The sequence below is a fragment of the Miscanthus floridulus genome, chromosome 2 (assembly GCF_019320115.1).
Source record: "Miscanthus floridulus cultivar M001 chromosome 2, ASM1932011v1, whole genome shotgun sequence".
Classification (NCBI taxonomy): Eukaryota; Viridiplantae; Streptophyta; class Magnoliopsida; order Poales; family Poaceae; genus Miscanthus; species Miscanthus floridulus.
This window is the reverse complement of record NC_089581.1, coordinates 141,582,767-141,603,242: the sequence shown is the minus strand read 5'-3', so window position 1 is coordinate 141,603,242 and position 20,476 is coordinate 141,582,767. Positions and strand designations below refer to the sequence as shown.

Sequence of the window (20,476 nt, the reverse complement as noted above, 5' to 3'; positions counted from 1 at the left end):
TGTTTTTGGGCCAACTTGCTCAACCCTGGCTGCTCCTCATCAGCACATTGCCGCTTTGAGCCCTTCCTCAGCTCAGACGGCTCAAATGAATCAAAACGGCTGCCTCCCGCTGACCCTAGAGGCACCACCGAGGGCTCAGATGGAGCAGGGTGACCTATTTCCATGGGCTTCGAGGCCACCATAGATGGCTCAGATGGAGCAGGATGGTCTGATTCCACTAGATCTAGGGCCGCCATCGAAGACCTAGACAAGGCGAGGCAACCTGATTTCGCTAGTTCTGAGGCCACCGTCAAAGGTTCGAATGGGGCAGGGCGGTTTGATTCCGTAGGCTCCGGGGGTGTGTCCTCCCCATCCTGCCCCATGGCATGCCGTAGGAAGGGCCCTGCCTATGGTGAAGGCAGGTCCTCAACCTCGACGGCCAGATCATACCATGTGATGAGTGACCCGGAGCCATCCTCCTCCTCCTCCTCTTCTTCTTCCTCCTCTTCTCTCGATGAACCTTGACGCCGCTTCACTCGCTACAGCTTCGGTCACTGCTTTGGCCACTGTTTCTTCTCCTAGTCATCCTTCTTCTTCTTTCTTTATTAATCAGCGGCATGGTTCACCACCCTCATGGTCATGTGCTCTAGCAATAGCGTAACAGAGTCCTAGAAAACTAACCCCATCGGCAGCTCGGTGAAGCCCACGTCCGGCCGCATCATGGGATGCCCTAGGATCAGGAACATGGCATCAGCCTCCCCTATGGCCTCCTTGATGTGCTGTGTGACCTCACTATCGTGGAGCAGCCCCGGGCAAGCGTCATGCTAATGAGCTACGCACCGGGCGTCATCCTATACAGCGGGATGATGTGCGCCATCAGCGGCACCACCCTCCTCATGTGATACCCCCGATGACGCTGGCCCCATGGAGGTCGTGGGTCTTTAAGAACACGATGGCCTCGAGGAGGTCATGCATCCTCTTCTTCTCCTTGATGGGTGGCCCCCACGACCAAGATAGCGGTACCTCTTCGATCAGGCGCCTAGAGAAGACTGACAAGGGAGTGGTAGGGTCGTTCTTCAGGTAGAACCAATGCGAGTGCCACCCTTTGTTGGATCTAGAGAGCTGGCATGGCATGTACTCGGCCGCCCGCTGCCCCTAGAGGTGGATGCCCACACATCCCATCGGCACTGGGGTCTCCCGGCCTCTCTCCTTCTTGATCAAGGAGATGAAGAAGAAATATCTCCATAGCTTGAAGTAGGGCTCGATTCCTAGGTACCCCTTATGCATCGCAATGAAGGCCACGATGTGCTAGATCCTATTGGGGTTCAAGTGCTATAGCTCGATCTAATAGTGGTGCAGCAGACCCTGGAAGAATGGGTGGGGAGGAACCACGAGTTCATGCTCGTGGAAGGGCGTGAAGGAGACGACATAGCCGTCGGGTGGCGCTGGCGCATCGTCATGGCCGGGCACAAGCCACTACGCCGCATTGGTCCTCCTACGGAAAAGACCACACTTGACGAGGCCCTCCATGCATGCATGGGTAACATCAGAGCGGTACCACGAATCCATGGAGATGGAGGTGGCTACAGAGAAGCAAAGGCGGCGGCGGACAAGCATAAGCTATAGATCTAGGGCTCTGGCAGTGGATTCGCAAGCACGGCAGATTTGAACAGCGGTGACAAAGAAACGGAGAAGTTAAGGCTATGTTTTTTGTGTGTAGAAACATGAATGGGGAGGCCACTATTTATAGGACAGAGCGGGGCGAGAAGGTGAACCGTCCACCTAGGTTCACGCGCCTGCTGCGCCACATCACACACCTCCATCCAAAGATCATGCGCACACTATCTCTAGCCGCACCCTTGAAGGACACGCTAGATGATGGTTTGCCCGATTGATGGGCTAAGAATGGTCACAGGTAAGGAGGGATACAAAGCTAAAAACGCTCCTATGGCCCATTTAGGACCAGGAGTTCAAAGGCTAGTCCACCGACGGGTTCACAGCCGCTCCAAGGCACCCTTAGAGTGATGGGTGGAAAAGGGATGGGCCTCGTACGGCTTGAGGTCCCAAATTGCACAGGTAGCATGATCTGCCCGAGAGGTGTAGAGCTCTGTCCAGGGAGAACACCCCAGAACTACACCTCGTACGGCTTGAGGTCCGCCTGGGCTATCTTTAGGGCGGACAGACTATTTTTGAACAGTATATCGATGGAGCTGCCGCTGTCAATCAGTACTCTGTCAAACTGAACCTTGTTGATACAAGGATCGAGGACTAGGGGAAATCATCCTGGCTCAGGTATTATGGCCCATTGGTCCTTTCTGCTGAAGGAGATCTCACGGTGGGACCACGGAGGGAGCCACGGATCGGTGAGGAGGTTGTCGGTGTTGGCAACGTTTAGGCAAGCATGGGTGAGTAGCTTGCATTCACATTTGGTATCGATGGATACCTTGTCCCCGATGATGGTGTGCACGTGATCGGTTGGCTTGACGTACTTGTGACGGGGATCTGCGTCTTCGTCGTCGTTGTCCTCGTTGCGCTGTTCCCCTGCGTCGTTAGGCTTGTCGGACGTATCCAGAGCCTGTTGACGCGTGTAGATAGACTTGAGAATGCGGCAATTCTCCATGGTATGGTTTGACTTAGGATGGAGCTGGTAGGGCCCTTTCAATGCTTTGGCATAGTCGTCTTCGTAGTTACGACGTCCGCCACTTTTTTAACGGTGTTGACCTCGCCGTCGTCTTCCCGAGCACGCTTGCTCCTGTAATCGTCGCGGCGGTTACGCCGCTGATTACGTTGGTCGCGGTGGTCGTGGGAGTCGTTGCGCTGGTTGCGTCGGTCAAAATTGTCGTTCCGACCATGGTTGCCGCGGTAGTTGTCGCGGTGTGGGGGTGGTCGGAGCGTGGAACCCTTGCTGCTTCTTCGATAATTATCTTTTTAGCGTTGTCGGCGTCCGCATATTTCTTAGCGGTGGCCAGGAGCGCTGTGACCGATTCAGGTCTCTTGCGGAGGAGCTTGTCCCTCAGGGCGTCGTGGAAGTGGATGCCAGTGATGAAAGCCTCGATTGCCTCATTTTCGGAGATTGATGGGACCTTGATGCGCATCTCCGAGAAACGCCGGACGTACTCGCGCAGTGGCTCATCTTTTCGATCTCGAATCCATTGCAGATCGTATTTGTTGCCAGGTTGTTCGCAAGTAGCAATGAAGTTGTCGATGAAGGCTTGCTTGAGCTCTTGCCAAGAATCAAAATAGTTCGTCGGCAAGCTGACCAGCCATTGGTGACCTGCATGGCCAACAGCGACTGGAAAGTAGTTAGACATGACATGCTCGTCAGCCATGGCTGATCTGCACGTGGTTTCGTAGAGCATGACCCATAATTCAGGGTTTTCCTTGCCGTCGTACTTCTGAAGTTTCTCAAGCTTGAAGTTCTTGGGCCATATGACTTGGCGAAGGTGCGGAGTAAACTGCTTCAAACCTGATAGACCATGGGCGGTGTCATATTCCATACGGCGATAACTTTCGTGGGATGCTCGATCATTGGCTCTCTGGTTGATGCGGTCACGCAAATTGCGTTCCCCGAGGTAACGGCGGAGATCATTATTGCCATCACGGTGATCCTGGTTGCCATCTTGATTAACCCTACGACCGTGGTGACCACGGCGATTATCGCGGTTATCACGGCGGTTGTCATCCCGAATGTCACGGCGGTTGTCCTCCTGATGGCGGTTGTCGTCCCGACCACCATCATGGCCACCGTTTCCGCCTTGATGGTTGTCTGATGGGTCGTTGTTGCGCGAGCCACGTTGGTTGAGTGGCTGTGAGCGACTTGAGTACTGGCGGCTGTGGCTTGATTCGACTGAGACGGATGGAGCCCGGGCTTGATTTACAATCTCTGCGGTCTGGGCCATAGCAGCCATCAGATAGGCTTGTATTTCATCGCAAACTGCCTGGGTTTCCAAGGTGTTGGGTAGCCATTGCATTGTTGCCATGGCGACGACTACGTTGGCACTTGGAGTCCTGAAGACTTGTTTGTCCCCCACCCTATCGAAAGCATTGTTAAGGTCATGTGGCTGGACCCTTATATGTCGTGCCTCCTCTTCTACTTCAGCTTCGATTTGCCGGCGATTAAATCGGTCAATATTGCATGCCTCGCGTGTAATCCTTTCTTGTTCTGTTTCGCCAACTGCTAGCGGTTCGTCATTGCTTATAACATTGATCAAATCCCCTCGTCTTGGCGGGAAAGATGGGAATTGTGGGAACCCCGGGGCGTGGTCTGGTATATCCAGATCGTATCTGATGCCTTCATCGTCGTGATGCTGGAGCTCGGTGTGGACGGAAGCATTAGATGCGATGCCAGACGAGGAGCTGGAGTCACCCTCTTGGACCGTGTGGACAGATCCTTCTTGATAATCTTCAATCCGGATCATGTTGACGAAGTTGCGTGGCTTTGGCCGTGGTCGATGTATAAGACACAGATCTGAGCAGCGCTGTATATTATACACGTAGTTGGAGGTAGTGTTTCGCAGGACGTAGGGCTAGGCCTGGTAGTTCTCCATCAAGGCTTCGCACTCAGAGAGCTGGAGTCCCGCCGCGGAGGCTAGCCGGCGACGAGCGGAGCGCCCTTCAGGAGTAGATATGACCATGAGATCCGTACCTAGTCGTGCAGGACGACTGGCCTGAGCGGGTCGGGTAGATCTGTTGTGGGGAGCATTTACCTACTCATTAGGTCGATTTTGAATTGCACTTACCAGAGCTAGGGTTTCGGTGAGTTTGGTGCCGACCCGATCGATGGAGTCGAGTAGGTCGGTGTTGTCGATCTGCTTCCCTTTGTAGTGGGGAAGCAGACGACGAGTGGTCGGCGTGGCTGAGGATGATGCAGGCGTGGTCGGAGCCAGATGTACTATGGTTGGAGCCAGATCCATCGTGGTCGGAGCCGTATCAACCGTGGTCGGAGCCGTGACCACCGTGGTCGGAGCCGTAGCCGATGCAGGTGAAGCAGTGGTCGGCACAGACTGAATCCACGCCTCCTCTGTGGTCATGGCGATGAAGTCGTCGGAGCCGGTGGTCCAGGTGATCTGGCCGATGGTGAATGTGAGGCCATTCGGCGTAGCCATGGAGCCAGAGATGATGACCATCTTGTTTGCTTGGAGAGCAGTACGCACACCCCCTACCTGGCGCGCCACTGTCAATGAAATATGGTCGGTAGTCTACCTAGGGGTATGCCCAGGGTAGTAGATTGTCGGCAGATAGATGCGCAAGCCACAAACAAGACGGTGACGCAAGACAGACATGAGGTTTTATCCAGGTTCAGCCACTAAGAAGGCGTAATACCTACGTCCTGCGTCTGATTGTATTGTTGTATGTCAATGAGAGATGTTTTTAGAGGGGTCCCCTGTCCGCCTTATATAGTCCAGGGGGCAGGGTTACAGATCTGGAAACTAATCCTAGCCAGTTACAATTGCCATAGGTGGCCGGATAAGGATTCCTATTCTAACCGACCAGGATCTTGCTTGATCGCCAAATCTTCCTTGACTCATTGCGCATGACTCCAAATAGGTTGGCCGGGCCGCGCGTCGTCTTTTGATGGACCAGACCCTCTGATCTGGGCTGGCCCAAGCCTAGCCGTAAGGGTATAGGGGTTAATACCCCCACAGGCCCACTAGCAGCCAATACCCGGGCGCACGAGCACCACAGGCATCATGGCCCATGTTTGAGTCTTGGTCGCTTCCAAGTCCATGGTTTTTCCTCGAAGAAAGGCAATGAGCCCTTGAGACCTGCCGAATGGACCCAAGAACTACATGGATTGGCCGCTAAGAGTCTAGAGTCGGTCACCAGCTGACCCATGCCAAACCCCCACAAACGGGAAGTCAGGGCCCCACTCGGACTAGCCCATTAACAGCTCACCGAGCACCATGTTTCATCCATCGAGGAAAAACATGTAATGGCTTAGCCCCTCTATTTTATCAAAAAACGCTTGACGGATGACGATCACAAAGATGAGCTGGCCCTCGAACGGACCCCTACTACACGCGGGGGCTCGAGGGAAGTTGGACTCGCAAGGAGACCAAATGCGCGGTCGTAGTACGACGGCGGACCGATCGGATCCTAGGGGACCGGAATCAAGAAAAATCTTTTTGACCTCTCGAATCCTACGGTTACATGCCCCCAAGAAGATCGATCACAACAAAAGAGAATCGTCGTCCTACCAGGACACACTGTGGGTTACAAAATAAAGGCCAAGACCCTTAGAGTCATCCCGGCGGAAAAGCCTCCAAAGAAGTATTCTACTCCTCTGTAGGCTCGGGGGCTACTATCGGGTATCGATATTAAGGATACCCAAAGCAAGGAAGTTAGCACCCATGCTGACTTCCCTGGATGGCTTGAGACATATTAAAAGGTCTCGCCCGACCCCAAGGTCGCGGGCTCCGTCTCGCCCAACATCGAGGCCATGGGCTCCGTCTCGCCCGACCCCTTGGGTGCGGGCTCCGTCTCGCCCAACCCTAAGGACGTGGGTTCCATCTCGCCCAAGGTTGTGGGCTCCGTCTCGCCAGACCTCGAGGTCGCAGGCTCCGTCTTGCCCAACCTCAAGGCCGCAGGCTTCGTCTCGCCCGACCCTAAGGATGCGGTTTCTGTCTCGCCCAAGGTCACGAGCTCTGTCTCGCCCGACCTTGTGGATGCGGGTTCCGTCTCGTCCGACGGGGACCCATACCACCGCCAATCACTCCAATTCCAAGCATATGGGCCTGGGTCAAAACTCTGACACCAGGGAAGAGGTTGTCACGCCTCAATGTAACCCGTGGCCATGATGGGCCATACATAGGGATTCACATCAAGAACAGTGTCGGCCGTGCCAGTGCTGTTCTGCCTAATCCTCGTACGGACGCTAATAGACACGTTAGTTCACCACGACGTCCGTCGGGATAGAGTGGAACGCCATGACCGGTAGATGACGCCTGCGCATGGCGCCAGTGATGAACAGGGCCACGACATGGAGCAGTCCTTGTTGACATCTACAGGATCGACGGGACCCGCATGAAGAAGAAGAAGGACCCGACAACCCTAGAAGCCTTCTTCTCTCTCTTGTTCTTCTCCTTTTCCCCCTCTGTAACACGCGCTTTCCCTTTGCCTATAAAAGGAAAAGCAGGGCACCCCATGAAGAGGGGGATCTGGACATAAGAGCACGACACGAGCACATGGCTGAGCGGCAAGCGAGCTCTTAGCACCCGTTCACTCCTTCCACGAGACTTGGGATCCTCTCCCTCTCTCGCCTGTTTGTAACCCCTACTGCAAACCAAGTGCCGGTAACACGAGCAGCAGCAAACTGGACGTAGGGATGTTCCGCCCGAACCAGTATAAACCCTTGTGTCCTCCGAGCACACCATCCGAGCCAGACGTGCAAATACAAATTTACTTGTCGGTGGTCTGAAAACACCGACAGTTTGGTTATTATCTCCCGAACTCATGCCTACGCCCGCAAGTCATTCGCCGCCCGTGGTCGTGGGTCGCCAACCGGTTTTGGACACATCGAGCATGTTAATAATAAAGGTATATATCATTCATGGTTGCAAGTTTAGGAAGTTAAAAACATGCAATTGTTTCTCTCATTCAACACATAGATAGTACGTATTCATATGGATTTTGGAGATGGACTAGACCTTTAAGACTAAGGTAACAACACGACATTTTAGTAGCCGGCGTGGGGATACCCGGTTACATCGGGTTTGATTGATTGCTTGCGTTAGTCTTAGTCTGAATTAGACCTTAAGCAGCATAACCTAAGTCAACGTAAACATATGCATTGTCTCGGTGTTCGTTTATTCTCCACAAGCAAGCCACATTTGATAAAATTGCGTTTAGTTGTTTTACATTTTGTTGCATGTCACCTTCGCATTCTAGTCAAGTCTCATATTTTTAGTAGAGGTGTGAGGATGGGAATATTTTACTTTTGCATGTGTATTGTCTTGTGTAAAGTTGCATTCTCTAATACAACCAAATCTGACGCACTAGTTAATACAACATGTGATCTGCTTTGAGCATCAAACAAACTACATATAGATTGATACATGCAACTAATCAGACCCATATAAATATTTCTTAGGCTATGACAGTGACATCGATGTACACCCACAACTATTGTCCTAATCTACTCTTCGGGAGCGAAACGTAAATCCATACTAAACTGAAAAAGAGAACGGAGAGAATAGAAGAAAACTAAGTGCACACTATCTCAATTTTTCAGGTGAGGACAACTAAGGGTCTATATCTAAGGCTATTTCTTGAGTTTAGAAAAGAACTTTGACTAGGACGTGGGCAAGCGGCCTCAGTTCAGACATGAACTGCACGAACCCTAGAGAAACCTAGCCATTTATAATTTTTTACTGTACCCATCTTTGTTTTTTAAGAGATACTGTAGCCGGCTATACTTGTTGGGGGAGAAAGGAACCGCCTTGGGACCTTCTTTATTTATTTTGACAGGGCCGTGTCTTACTGTTCGTGGGCTGGGGCTCATGTCTCCAACCTTGTGACTCGATCCGATCATCTCCGTTCCTCCTGGATCCCCTCCCCAAATCCACCGCCCTAACCCCAACCTCGACCGCCCATGGCCGCCGCCGCCGCCGCCGCCGCGTCGAACTCCGATGAGGAAGACAACTATGAGGAGTACATCCCAGTCGCCAGGCGCCGGGCCATGGAGGCCGAGCGCCTCCGCCAGCTCCGCCTCGCCAAGTCGGCGCCGAGCTCCGCCACCTCCACCCTCCCGCTGCCGCCTCCTCCGCCTCTTTTGCCGGCGCAGGCCTCCGTTCCCGACGCCGCCGCGAAGCCCAGCCTTCTCGTCAAGGCCACGCAGCTTAAGCGCGCGGCCCCGGAGGTGACCGCCACGGAGCAGCGCATCCAGCAGGAGAAGGAAGTGATTGAGAATCTATCAGACAACAAATCCCTCAGGTCAGTCCGCGAGATCGCCAAGGGCATCATCTACACGGAACCGATCCAGACCGGGTGGAAGCCGCCCCTCCGCCTCCGCCACATGCCGCTCGCCAAGGCCAACGAACTCCGCCGCAAGTGGCACATCATCGTCGACGGTGACAATGTCCCGCCGCCTGCGCGGGATTTCAGGGACCTCCGCCTCCCGGAGCCCATGCTCCGGAAGCTGCGCGAGAGGGGTATCGTCCAGCCCACGCCCATCCAGGTGCAGGGGCTGCCCGTTGTGCTCTCTGGGCGTGACATGATAGGCATCGCGTCCACGGGGTCAGGGAAGACTCTGGTGTTCGTGCTGCCACTTATCATGGTGGCGGTGCAGGAGGAAACATTGATGCCGATTGTGCCTGGGGAGGGCCCGTTTGGGATGATCATATGCCCGTCGCCGGAGCTGGCCAAGCAGACATATGATGTGATTGAGCAGTTTCTCATTCCACTTAAGGAGGCCGGGTAAGGCCTTTGCTTTGCATTGGGGGTGTGGATATGAGGACACAGCTTGATGTGTTGAAGAAGGGCGTGCACATTGTGGTGGCAACACCTGGTCGGCTCAAGGATTTGCTTGCCAAGAAGAAGATGAACCTTGACAACTGAAGGTAAGTGTTCGATGCAACAGAAACATGTTTCCGTAGCAAACTCTTGGGTATCTTCATGTTATCTGTTTAACGGTGTGTCAATGTGAATATCTGAACAAAACTTTGTGTTGTAAGTAATAACCAGCACAATCTAATATCAAAGTTTAGCTTGGTCACTCTTTTCATGAACCCTGTTCTAATAAATTGAAAAAATGTGGACCTGCTTGCAAAATGTGTTTGTGGCAGCACACAAGTTAGGGTGACTATTGAATTTGTTTCATTTAGTTTTCTTTGTACTAGAGTGGATAATAAGCCATTGCATATCATATTGTCATGTAGGACATGGTGTTATGTTGTATGCAACACATAACACTTGCACAAAGAGATCCACATATAAATTTGCACCATTTTCTAGGGAAAGAGGAGCATATGTTCTCATAGATCAGTATTCGGTACTTTCAATCAGCAATTGTTTTTTAATTATTAATCTGATTAACAATTCATTATCAAACAAAAGTGATATGTTTTTTTAGTAAAAGTCCTACCGTGAAAAAGGAGCATTTAAAGTATTTCTGTTGCAATTATTTTGTACCTGTCATTCTGTTTCTAGTTCAGCAATGTTTTTTATCAAGTGCCGCAGAATGCTGTAGCAAGCATCTCAGCAGCTGGACCTACAATCCGGTCACTATACCCAGATTTCAGATTTTAGCTTGCATTATTTATTTTCCGCTAATTTGTTCCTTCCAGCTGAATGTAGTTTTGGTATCCAAAAGTCTTTGGAAGATGCCCTTTTTGAAAAATCTATCAAGCAAACTAGATCTTTATCCCATGTGGCCATGTGTCAGTGCTTTATGTTTCCAGTTCAGGCTTGATTCATTCAGTTGGTTGGACCATATAGTGCGTAAACTGGTCAATCTCTCTTACTCTCTTGAGGGTTCCCACCATTCCACCAATTGTTGTACATGGTTTCAAGTTACTTAATGTCCCTTTTATGATCTGTGCAGGTACTTAACCTTAGATGAAGCGGATAGGCTGGTTGACCTAGGATTTGAGGATGACATCAAGGAGATTTTCGACCATTTCAAGGATCAAAGGCAGACCCTTCTTTTTTCTGCTACTATGCCTCCGAAGATTCAAAATTTTGCGAAGAATGCCCTTGTGAAACCAGTTACTGTCAATGTGGGAAGAGCTGGAGCAGCAAATCTAGATGTCATTCAAGAAGTCGAGTATGTCAAGGAAGATGCTAGAATTATATACCTCCTTGAATGCCTCCAGAAGACTCCACCTCCTGTTCTCATTTTCTGTGAAAACAAAGCTGACGTCGACTACATCCATGAGTACCTTCTTCTAAAGGGAGTGGAGGCTGTTGCTATCCATGGAGGAAAAGATCAAGAGGAGAGACAGAACGCAATTGACTCCTTCAAAACTGGAAGGAAGGATGTTCTGGTGGCTACTGATGTTGCATCAAAGGGTCTTGATTTCCCTGACATCCAGCACGTCATTAACTATGACATGCCTGCCGAAATTGAGAACTATGTCCACCGAATCGGTCGAACTGGTCGATGTGGGAAGACTGGCATAGCAACTACCTTCATCAACAAGAATCAAACTGAGACCACGCTTCTCGATCTCAAGCACCTACTGAAGGAGGCAAAGCAGAGGATTCCACCGGTGTTGGCGGAGCTCAACGATCTATTGGAGGATGAGGAAATAATTGCCAAGGAGAGTGGTGTTAAAGGTTGTGCGTATTGTGGTGGGCTTGGCCATCGTGTCAGTGACTGTCCGAAGCTGGAGCACCAAAAGTCCATGGCAATTGCTGGCTCGAGAAAAGACTACTTTGGCGGCGGGGGTTACCGAGGAGAAATATGATTGCTCTAGGTTGATGCTTGCGTGTGGTTATCAGGAGCTAAGATGCTGCAACTTCAGCTCAAACATGTTACATGTATCAGCTAGCCAAGGCTCCTCCCTCGTTTTTGAAGGAAGACGGTTTGTATTAACGAACTTGTGATATGCTGGGTATTCTGCTTGCTACTGACCTACCATATATCTTGTTTGATGGAGGCAAGTAGATTATCCTGCCCTCTTGTAAAATGTAACCAGAACAATTGCTGGCGTATGTTTCTTAAAGGAATGTCGTGAAGCACCAGTTTTAGCCCCTTTCTGTAAGCAATCGGCATTTCAGATTAACTCATGTATGTATATTTTGATTTTTATGCTATATTTCCATCTTATGTCTGCTTTGGCATATGGCAGGCAATACTTCCGAGTGTCACCTGCACTCTGGGGTGCCTTGGTTTTACCAGCTATCTACCATGCAACAGAGTTAAAAAAAATGTTTTGTCTAAAAAGAACGAGTATCCGGGCTCATTTGCCCAACAAAATTTTTAACCATGCCTCAGATTTGGAAAATATACCCTCTTGGGCATGTTGTACATCAGTTTGTGATAATCCATATGATGATAGCCTCTCTTAGGTGGCGATTCTGATATTATTATTAGGTGTGATTTAGTACGCCCCGTTTTCCTCATTCCTATCTGATGTACAACACTCCCTCTTGGACTGAGGCTCCCTCTTGGACTGAGGCTCCCGTCTGCCCCGTTCGCTTGTCTTATAATCCGTACTTTTCAGCTTGTTTTTTTAACTGGAATAGTATTTTTCTCTCACAATAAATCAGCTGGCACAGTGTTGCGGCTTGTTTTTTCACTGTGGACGTGGTGCCTTGCAGGCTGGCGCCAATGTCTGTAGCTGGTGGTCTGCTGTGCTTAGCTGAGCTGGGTGAGGAGCAACCTGACTTTCTGAGTCCCCTGAGGAGACAGTGGAGGAGGCGAGCTTAGCTCTATGAATGTGCATCTGATCTGAAAGTTACCCATGGACTGCGGTATGATGAGCCAGAGCACTAGTACCCCCAACCAAGAACCTTGTTGCAGAAGGGCTGCCCTGTGAGACCTTCTATGCACTGTTGTGGCTGTAATCAGCAAGAGCTGCTCCCCTGCCTGATTGTTGAGCACCGTCCAAGCCATACCGATCTTTGGAGTTAGAATGCAGAACCGACGGGCCATATGCATGATTATTAACTCTATCATAACAGAATTTTACATGAACTAATACGGACGGGTAAGGACTTTTTTTATGCTATATATACGATAGCATGGATTCCAGGTTAGACACGTTACTCTACTCCACATAAAAATAAATATCAAACTACAAATATAATAAAGTTGTTACTCTGCTTCACATGAAAATAAATATCAAACTACAAATATAAAGTTTTTATTGGACCATTAGAACGTGGGTTGCCATAAGATCCCGCTACCAAAACCAACGATTCAGATATTGTTCGCGCCAGCCCCTTGGCCGTGGGCATCAAATTCACTTCGTTCCATGTTCGATCAGTTGAACATACACAAATCATCCAAATTTACTGGCGTCTTAAAAGTGGGGATGCATACAAGACAGGCGACTCTAGTCAACCAGTGGCCAGTGCTAATCATCATATCATAACTGAAATATAGCATCCACATATTTGGACCATGTGTGGCGATTAGCGAAAGCAATAAATAACAAAGACAAAACTACTTGTACCAAAATTTCTCTGCTCTTATAAACCAGTGGTGTGAAACCTTTTCCTACGGGTCATGCGCTGCAGCTGGAACCCATTTTCACTATGAGAAGAATCCCTATACACTCCTGGAGGCATGCACTTGCAAATTCGGTGTGGGAACATAAAACTTGGATCAGCTCTCCTTTTAAGTCTTCGCTTCTGACCAAATGAAGCCATTGACAAAAAGACGACTGTCTCATCACTTTCTCTTTTGTGAAGTTGCCCCCTTTCCTTGTTTGGCAAAGGCTTTCTTTGCATTCTGGTTTGGGGTTGCTCTCTGAATGACTCGTTTTGGTTCATCAGGCTTCTCATGGGGATTAACCTCCTCATATTGTATTGGTTTGATGATAACACCGGGCTTCTTAACAATCTGAAAGGATGGGAGGTACAAGTGAATAGAAGCATATTTTGGTCAGCATGCAATCTTATAAATGAATGGTAAGAAGGTGCATTTCTAATTATCAAAATAAAAAAAGTTGGCCATGGCGACAGAACATTGTACATATTTTTTCTCTAAGTACAAATGCTTTAGTAAGTACAAGATTTATGAATTATCATCATGGTAGAATGTCAATCATGTGATGTCTATTTATTACTGTGTCCACAGTTTTGATGTTCGCTACAGGGAATGCCCTCTAGATGGAAGCTGGATGGCATAAACAAACATCAAGGTTGCACATCTGAAACAGTAGGTATTTCATTGTAAATGCGTATAGTGCAAATCAGAGAAGGCAAGACTGTAGCTCTCAAAGTAGATTATTGAATCACATGTTTGATTTCTGCTGTCCTCAATTCTATGAGCTAGTAATAATAATTATTAGGAGTTCCATGTATCAGCTAGATGCACTCACTGCAGGTCGATTGAGAGCAGAAACCGATATCACTGGGTTGAAATCAGGCCCAATAGGCATTCGGATGCTCTGCTCATACGCATCTTTCGACGTGAAAGGGAAAGGCAAATTCCTTGCTGAATACTTTTCAACCTGCAGAGTGAAAACCGTAAGATTATTTATTGATAAAGCATTTCTAAAAAAAACTAAAGGACATCTAGTGAACTAAGATTCTTGTTCCAAAATTGTAATGGAACAGCAAAGGTATGCACTTTACATAAACAACAGAAACATAAACCACACTGAGCATGTGTATGTAACGACTCAAATACAGCTTTACCTTCTTATCTACATGTTCAGAAATAATGACGTGCTTAAGCTTCGAGTCCTTCCTCCTCTTCAAGGCTTCTTGTCTATTTCTTTTAGCAACTTCATGTTCTTTTATCATCCATGAGGGAAGTCCTTTTTTCTGTTGGATGTCTGTCCACTGGCCCCAGCCAGGAACAAGAGCAGGCTTTTCAGGTTCAGGATTCTCCTCATTTAAAACATCCATTTTGTCTTTCTCAAATTCAGCTTCAACATCATCACCAGCAAAAGCCTGACGTATGAGATCAGCTTGCGATGGAAGTTCATAGTTCTCCTTTCTGTCAGAGACAGTCAAGAAGCCCTCAACCATCTCTTCCTCGGAATCTGAATCAGAATTGTGATCCTGTTGCTACTCAAATAACAACGTGCAAAACGAAATAAGCAAAATAATGAATGGACCTACAAATAGGAACTGTAGACCATAGTTAAGGCAAACCTTAGGCTTTGGGTCTACAATAGAAGGAACTGGTAATTTGGATTTATTGGTAATGCCATTGCCATTGCTCTGGCCATTTCCTTTATTACTTTTGACCTGGTGAAAACAAGAGTTAACAAGCTTAAAATAAGACAAGGAAATAAACAGCTACAGCAAGATACCAGAATGACTACCTTCTTCCATGAATCACCAGCTAACATTCCAACTTCAAAAGTTGTCTTAGGACCAGGATTTTTTTTTATATCATTAAAGCTCTACATAATGCAACAAATGTATATCAGATTACATTATCCAAAACACATGGTACAATAACTTGAAGGTATGAATGTCTTACTTTGTATATATCATTCTGCGGTTCATCATCCAGTAGTGCATTCCCCAATTGGATATCATCATGTTTCATAGTTACTTCATTATTGCTCAAATGTTGGGCAGGCTCAGAATCATACTCGCTATCACTGCTGTTTTCAGTATCATGTAATTTTCTCCTCTTCTTGAACTCTTCGTGTGTATTTTTGACAGGCCCAAATGTTCTTTTACCTGACACCTTAATTGAGTCTTCATTCTGTTCAGTGTTATTCTCCTCCAACTTCTTCAAGGAATCATCGTATTCTTCAAGAGCCTGTCGTGCTTCCTCATAAGTTGCTTCCTCACGTTTTTTCATAGCACGCTCCTGTAAATAAGCAGAGAAATGCGATTATGGTTGTGACAGAATCACAACAGTGCTAACAAATATACTTTTTTTTCTAAACAAATGCACAGGCAGCATGTGTAATGAAAACGCACCATGAAAGGCAACGAAAAAACTGCAGAATTCGGTATCTCATTGTCTTCTTCAAGAGCTTTAAGAATCTTTTCTTTCCCTCTGTTTAAGATTTTTGCTTCTGAGTCACTCTCGTCTTCATCATCATCTGAACTTTCTTCACTACTAGAATCATCTTTCATGGAATTCATTTTTCTAGTCAGAAGAGTATTTTGTTGGAGCTGTGCTGCAATAGCAGCTCGGGTGCCTTCATCTTGAACAGACAATCCACGCTTGATGATTCGCTTTGCCCATTGTGATGTATTCTTGTGCTTTAATGTCATCCTTTCCTATAAATATTTCAGATAAATTAGCGACGTTGGTGGGGGAGACCAATGAGGAAATTATCCTATAACTGAGAAAAGCATGAGTAATGATTTACCTCTGCCCGTTTAAATTCTTGTTTCCTAGCATGATCTTTGACAGCTTCAGGATCTGCCTCGAAATCTGCTGATGCTGCCTTCAATTTGTCCTTCTTCAACATCCGGTGATATGTCCTGGACTTGATCTTTTTCACACGCTTTGCTTTCATCTCATGGCGAAATAGAAGGCTGCGCATCTTAGCAAGGCGGTTTTGGCGTTCTCTCACATCTTCCACATCAATCTACATAAGTTCATTAACTTATTTAGAAAGAATGTTCCATGGCTTCGAAAATAATGTAATAGTAAACATGTTAAGCTTGCATAGCAGTCAGTATTGTTATAGAACCTAGTTAAGATCAGTAGAACTAACGCAGTGCAATGAGATCATCAAAGATACCTTGTTAAGTTCCAGGATTTTGGCACCATCGTTCTTGTGTGCTTCTATTATATCAGTGCTTTGCGTAATCTCAGCAATCCTCTTCTCAAACTCAGTCCTTGGTTTAAATTCGCTAGCAATTGCCGCAACAGTGTTCACACCCAAGTTGGTATCATTTTCAAAGTATAGTACAGGAGCTTCCCTGTTAGTCTTCACAATTCCTTCCCACTTTGTTAGCTCATTCTTGGATTTCTGAAACGTCACGTTGCGCTCAATCTTGTCCCTCTCTACTTTTGGAAGTGGGGCTAGCACGACCATCGGTTTTTTCTCCTGCTGCTGCAGCCTCTTACGGATCTTGCTATACCCAGGTTTCCCCTGGACATTGTCCAAGAGATCATGAATTGTGACAGGTCCATCTCCATCACCATGCTGCAGAGGCAGCTCCAATGGCTGTTTCCTCTTCTTTCCTGTTTGGACAAATTTATTTCAGATTTTGAACCCCAAATGATACACACTAACTCAATTTTGACCACCAGTTTCAGATCCTCTCATGAAAGGGGAGATTGTTAGAGAACATTTTTATAGTTTTATTAGTTAGAGAACATTTTTATAGTTTTATTAGTTCGGTAAACATCATTTATTCAAGAGAGCTACAACATTGTTTAGCACCTCGCAGTTTTAGCAGTATGAAATGTCTATGAATATGCAACGTCAACAGGATAAAAAAAAAAGCAAAAAATCTTACCACCGAAAGCTTCTCTGGGCATTCCAGTCGTCTCCTGAAGTATTCTTATCTGCTTGTCCTCATCGTCACCGTCGTCATTATCATCTTCCTCCATATCCTCGCCTTCCTCCGAAGGCACATCCTCATCCTAGAAAAACACAAATGCGAACATAATTCGGCGCGAGTTCGAGACCAACTCAAATGCTTATAATAACATCATCTCATCAATCTCTTTGCTAGTGACCCAGTGCACCCAGTGCATCGAGTAGGAGGGGTCACCGCACCGCATCGGAGGCGTCGCTGTCGAAATTGTACTCGTACTTGGCCACGGCGTCGTAGCGGCCGTTCTTGCCGGACTCCTCCTCGGGCACCCCTTCCTCGTACTCGTACACGTCCTCGGCCACCACGTCAGACCCCTCCTCATCGTCGGATCCGCGGGCAGGGCCAGGCCCCATCGCGTCGAGCTCCCGACGCATCGCCTTGGAGAGCTGCGGCCCGTGGCGCCGCCTCTTCCCTTGGCCGGGGGCGGGCGGTTTGCCGCGCCGCATGGCGGCCTTTTTCGGCATTGGGATCACGAGCAGAGCGAGGGAAGGATCCGGCGGGGCGGAGAGGGGAAACGAACGGCCGGCGGCGTTGCGGGGAAACTGCGGCGGCCTAGCAGAACGCTGAAGGCTGGAGCTGGAGGCGTCGGGAGCTGGGGGCTCGGCCGTGTCGAGCGGCTGGCGGCTAGCGGCTAGGGTACGCTCCCGACTCACGAGGAATGGGGTGTGTTAAATTCTTGGGCCGGGCCAAGATGTCTCTCCAGTTGGGCTGTAGACAAACTCAGGTGAAACCGAAGGAAGCACGTCTGAGCCCAAGCGAGTTATTGGGCGAAGTGCGTTTGACCTCCGAAGTTCGGCCGATTTGCCTCCTTCATTAGAAAATCGTTATTTTCAGCCTGTTCGCTTGTTGGTTTCAGCCAGCCCAAACCAGCTAGCCAATAGTATTTTTCTCTCACAACAAACCAGTACCAGTCAGCCCAAACCAGCCCAAAAACCAACCAGCGAACAGGCCGTTTGTCTCCTCTGCCATCCACTCAAAAGAAAAAAAATACTCCGCAGCCTTTTCAAAAAACGGAAATGTTGTGGGTGGTGCGTCCGAATGCCCCATGTTGGTGGGTCTCGACGCCCGCCCGAATAGCCCAACATTGTTATTCCATTCGCACAATCACGCGTGTTGCGCCATAGTATTTCTGAATAAAAAAATATCAGCTCACTTTCCTCTCGAATCGTCGCCACGATCGCACCCATTCTCAAATCGCCACCGCACTCGAGCGCCACCGCCCACCTCGCTCGTCGCAGCCATGGCATGCAAAGCGCCACCACCACCACGCGCGTCAATAGGAGGAGGTTGCCGGTCATTGCTCTTGATGTCCCCTTAAACCCAAGTTTACGGGCTACGGTAGTCCCCCACCAGGTAGGCCATAAACGCCGGCGACGCGATGTTTCCAGTGTTTCCAACGTTTCCGACTTATGTTTCAAGTATTTCATCTGTTGCAAAAGCTTATCTGGGATGTTTCATATGTTGCAATGACAATATATGCATGTTTCAAGCCTATGTTCAAAGTGTTTCAGTTGTTTTAGACGTATGTTTCAAGTGTTTTCATCTAGATATTGCATATGTTGCTATGGTTGCACACGCATGTTTCGAGTGTTTGTTTTCATGTGTTTTAGATGATCCATAACTTATGTTGCAAGAGTGGATCTGGATGTTGCATATGTTGCTATGGCTATACACGCATGTTTCAAGAGCATGTTTTCAGTTGTATGTTGTAAATGTTCCATCTTTATGTTTTAAAAGTAGATATGGGTGTTGCACATGTTTGAAAGGTCCTAATGGCTAGAGGGGGGTAAATAACTATTAAAAATTTCTACAACACTTAACAAATCAGTTAGACAATTGTGAGGCGAAGCGAGTGCTGCGCTAGCCTACTAAAAATACAAGTCACCTACCATAATTCTAGTTTATGTAGTTTCTATCCAAACAATAAATATGTCACTACACTAAGTTAGTGTGCTCTCAAAGGCTAACTAAAGAGCCACACTAACCAAACTAACAAGCTCTCACAACTAGCTACACTAAAGAGCTTGACAACTAGTTTGAGGTAACGTAGAGAGTGAGCAAGATGGTTATACCACCATGTCGAGGAATGAGCCAATCAATCACAAGAATAAATACCAATGAAGACCAATCACCTCGAAATCAAATGATGACACAATAATTTTTTACCGAGGTTCACTTGCTTGCCGGCAAGCTAGTCCTCGTTGTGGTGATTCACTTATTTGGAGGTTCACGCGCTAATTGGCATCACACGCCAAACCCTCAATAGGGTGCCACACAACCAACACAAGATGAGGATCACACAAGCCACAAGTAATTTACTAGAGTACATTTTGGCTCTCCACCGGGGAAAGGTCAAGAACCCCTCACAATCACCACGATCAGAGCTGGAGACAATCACCAACCTCCGCTCGATGATCCTCGCTGCTCCAAGCCATCTAGGTGGCGGCAATCATCAAGAGTAACAAGCGAATCCCGCAGTAAAACATGAACACCAAGTGCCTCTAGATGCAAACACTCAAGCAATGCACTTGGAATCTCTCCCAATCTCACAAAGATGATGAATCAATGATGAAGATGAGTGGGAGGGCTTTGGCTAAGCTCACAAGGTTGCTATGTCAATGTAAATGGCCAAGAGAGTGAACTTGAGTCGGCCATGGGGCTTAAATAGAAACCCCCACGAAATATAGCCGTTGTACCCCTTCACTGGGCACAACACGGGGTGACCGAACGCTCCGATCAGATCGACCGAACATAGGACCCCAGCGTCCCGGTCGTGCAATACACGCCACGTGTCCCCTCTCTTCAAATACTGAGTGCCCGATCCCAACGGTCAAGTGATGACTAGACGCGCTGCTGCGCAGTGACCGGACGCTGGACCTCAGCGTCCGGTCGTTCCCAATAAGCATCCAGAAGCGAGAAATCATGACCGGACATGTCCGATCATGCTCGACCGGACTCACCCAGTGTCTGGTCACTCGGCGTCTCCTCTGTGCGCTGCCACGTCTATAGGACCGGATGCACCCCATCAGCGTCCGATCACTAAGTGACCCAGCATTCGGTCAGAGACCGACGCTAGCGTCGTCGCTGCTTCTTTAGACCGGACACGTCGGTCCTTTCGAGACCAGCGTCCGATCACTTACAATGACCTTCGACTTTTCTATATAGGGCGCCGGTGGCACCATGAAAGGTCCTTGTGTGGTTTTGGTAATTGAGTGACAACATAGGTGGACTAATTGTGTTTATATGAGATACACAGGTGATTAGTCCATAGGTACATGTGTGTGAGCAACATATGTCATGAAGGTAAAAATGGTGCAGAGATGTTGCAAAGCTCACACATGTAATAATGAAGGAGCTCATT

At 48.3% G+C, this 20,476-nt stretch overlaps 1 protein-coding gene and 1 pseudogene across 2 annotated transcripts; one reads left to right on the top strand and one right to left on the bottom strand.

The window, feature by feature from the left end:
* The first annotated feature begins 8,414 nt into the window (after positions 1–8,414).
* LOC136539908 (DEAD-box ATP-dependent RNA helicase 35A-like) lies at positions 8,415–11,774 on the top strand (annotated as a pseudogene).
* A 1,041-nt stretch (positions 11,775–12,815) lies between these two features.
* On the bottom strand, positions 12,816–17,735 carry LOC136539907 (U3 small nucleolar RNA-associated protein 14-like). 2 transcript variants are annotated; one of them, XM_066531892.1, is made up of 11 exons: positions 17,298–17,735; positions 17,035–17,161; positions 16,311–16,756; positions 15,933–16,154; positions 15,535–15,840; positions 15,083–15,421; positions 14,922–15,002; positions 14,749–14,844; positions 14,287–14,655; positions 13,968–14,099; positions 12,816–13,486 (listed from the first exon to the last, which is right to left on the bottom strand). In XM_066531892.1, the coding sequence occupies exons 1-11, from the start codon at positions 17,577–17,579 to the stop codon at positions 13,316–13,318; spliced, it is 2,571 nt and encodes an 856-aa protein (XP_066387989.1). In that variant the 5' UTR covers positions 17,580–17,735; the 3' UTR covers positions 12,816–13,315. The 2 variants fall into 2 exon arrangements, with proteins under 2 accessions (XP_066387989.1, XP_066387988.1); XM_066531891.1 differs by having other exon boundaries at positions 12,821–13,486; positions 14,287–14,661.
* Positions 17,736–20,476: the final 2,741 nt, after the last annotated feature.